This window comes from Chrysemys picta, chromosome 13, assembly GCF_011386835.1.
Source record: "Chrysemys picta bellii isolate R12L10 chromosome 13, ASM1138683v2, whole genome shotgun sequence".
NCBI lineage: Eukaryota > Metazoa > Chordata > Testudines > Emydidae > Chrysemys > Chrysemys picta.
In genome coordinates, this window is record NC_088803.1 from 21,601,311 (window position 1) to 21,604,104 (window position 2,794).

General features: G+C 44.2%; 1 protein-coding gene across 1 annotated transcript; it reads left to right on the forward strand.

Annotated features, from left to right (window-relative positions):
• Positions 1 to 1,801: 1,801 nt before the first annotated feature.
• Positions 1,802 to 2,794, forward strand: LOC135975177 (olfactory receptor 10A4-like). Its single transcript, XM_065565228.1, has one exon. It carries the CDS (start codon positions 1,805 to 1,807, stop codon positions 2,792 to 2,794), a length of 990 nt encoding a protein of 329 aa, XP_065421300.1. The 5' UTR covers positions 1,802 to 1,804.

Here is a 2,794-nt window from a genome sequence, read left to right on the forward strand (position 1 = left end):
ATCCTTCTGCAAATGCTGGAAGAAACCTTCCCTTCAGGGCAAGAAGTGACAGTAGGTCAAAACTTCATGCTGAAAAAGGACAGTGTTGGAGTCAAGTGGTAGAATATATTGCAATACACACACCTGAAATGATTATATTGACTGTACCCAAACTGGCCCACGAACTGGCTAGTGTGACTGTAGAACAGTGTCCTTTACTGGATGGAATCAGTGCTATTCTTTGGTTCTCAGACTCTAACAGACCAGTTAGAGACCTACAGTTCTGGTACATAATTTGTATTCTGTGCTATGGCACTGAAGATGCGTGAGACTCTGAAACTTTTCTGAGAATGGGAAGAAATTTTTGTACTTTATAATCTCAGGTCTCTGACTTCCATGCTTCCATGGTATGGGCCTTTCCAAGAACCCTATGGGAGTTAGGTGCCAAATTATCATAGCAAGTTGGACCCTATTGGGTCCTTATTCTGTGCATTAACCCCCTTTGAAATTCCCAACCTAAACATATAAAGCACCCTGTTACACCTGCATTTTATCTGAAATAGTGACAATAATTCCACTAATTCTACATGTTGTTCCATTGTTTTCCTAACATTGCCTATTTTATTAGTGTTTGATTATTAGGAAAGTAATTGATAACTGCCTAGAAGGCCTGGGGGAAATGAGTCACACAGAGAATTTAGCGGCTGTAAAAATAAATCTTATTACACATGTGCCATTATTGTCAGTGGAATTATACAGTGGCTAACAGGGTTGCACTGATGTGACATGTGCGGTGTTGGACACTCTGTATCACTGTTTGAAAATATCCGATTGCCTTCGCTAATGGCACTACCGTGTGGCTGGCTGAGTGGCTCAGTTTCCAGAACCAATGGGATTCAGTAACAGAGAGCGAAGGCATGAGCTGGGGAACAGAGGTGTTGGATAAAATAGCATTAAAACAGAACAATCAGAGAGTGGGGGACAGCCAGGTTGGGGAGCGAGCTCATTGTGTTGTGGGTCCTGTGCGAGTTCATAATCCCCCGTCACCCGGAATGTGAAGTTAATCACAGTGGCAGACAACACCAGCGGGGAGTGGGAGAAAACTCACAACAATACTGAGGAACCAGTTAATTGCAGACAGAAACAAAATGAAATTCAATTGGCGAGTGTTTCTGAGGGAAAATGACCAAAACACCACAGTGGTTGTGATGCTGGCAAAAGAAACCGTAAGGGGAGTGAAGTGTAAATTTGGCATCAGTTTGTGATTCAAGAGCTCAGTGATGTGTCTCTCTCCCTCTCTTTGGAGAGGTCCAGGATGAATGTCAAAAAATGGAAAAAGAATAAAAGGAGGAAAGGGCTGGACCTTGTCCCATGGAGACTAATGTAACCTGCTTTGATACCGTGTTGCTCACTGTCCCGTCCTCTTGGCTGAGTCCACTAGAGCCTGCTAGCCGTTAGCTGAACCGATAATATGTTTGCAGTGCAAGAAGTCACAGTCTACCCTGGTGAACCCTGGGGACCACTTGTTGAAGTTACAAAGGACTAATACAAAATGGCTTTGCAAATTTTGAAATAAATATGCACAGTGCTGTGTGTGGTTTTCTGTCTGCATTGATCTCTTCACTGACGGGGGGGTGGGGTGATAATAGAATCTAAAAGATCTAAATAGGAAATTCGCCTCTAGAGTCTTGGTTCTTTACTGACCCCACAGGATGAGGGGCCTTATGGAATATTTATGGAACTAAATTGATGCTAAAGCATGATGAAAATATATCCTCTTCAGATTCCATTGTAAATTTTGGTTTCTCTCCCCTAGTTGGACCTCATGGTGAACCCAGAGTGGGGGAATCAAACGGTTCTCATGGAATTCATCCTGCTGGGATTTGGGAATCTCCCTGAGCTACAAACTCTTCTCTTCCTGCTGTTTCTAGTGATCTACATCGCGACCGTGGCTGGGAATGTCCTGATCTTTGCACTAGTTGTGGCTGATCAGCAGCTTCACATCCCCATGTACTTCTTCCTGGGGAACTTGTCCTGCTTGGAGACCTGCTACAGCTCCACCATTCTGCCCAGGATGCTGGCCTCTCTCCTGACTGGGGACGGGACTATTTCATTCAGTGGGTGTATCACACAATATTATTTCTTTGGTTCTCTGGTTGCCACAGAATGCCTTCTCCTGTCGGTGATGTCTTATGATCGGTATTTAGCGATATGCAACCCACTGCACTATGCAGCCCGTATGAGTAGCAGGGCCTCCCTCCAGCTTGCTGGTGGCTCTTGGGTAGGTGGCTTGCTAGTTAATAGCATAACAACGTTGTCAATATCACAGTTAACATTCTGTGGCCCCAACGTTATTGATCATTTCTTTTGCGATTTTATCTCCCATGTAAAGCTCTCATGCAATGAACCTCACCTGCTGGAAACGTTGGCTTTCACAATCACCTTCCTTTTCTCATTGGTTCCATTCCTATTTATCTTGATGTCCTACATCTGCATCATTGCCACCATCCTGAGAATCCCGTCCACCGCTGGGAGGCAAAAGACCTTTTCCACCTGCTCCTCCCACCTCATCGTGGTGAGCATTTATTATGCAACTCTGCTGATTGTCTATATGTTCCCAAGCACTGACATCCTGAGCAACTTCAAGAAAGTTCTCTCTGTCGTCTACACAGTCCTGACTCCCCTGGTCAATCCCCTCATCTACAGCCTGAGAAACAAAGAGGTCCAGGAGGCTCTGAGCAAAGCTTATAGAAAATTCATGTTTGTATCATGGACATTTTCAAAAACAATTAAGCAAACTTCAAAAGTAACATAG

Coding starts and splice junctions, on each gene's coding strand:
- LOC135975177 (XM_065565228.1), top strand. CDS start 1,805: ATGGTGAACCCAGAGTGGGGGAATCAAACGGTTCTCATGGAATTCATC.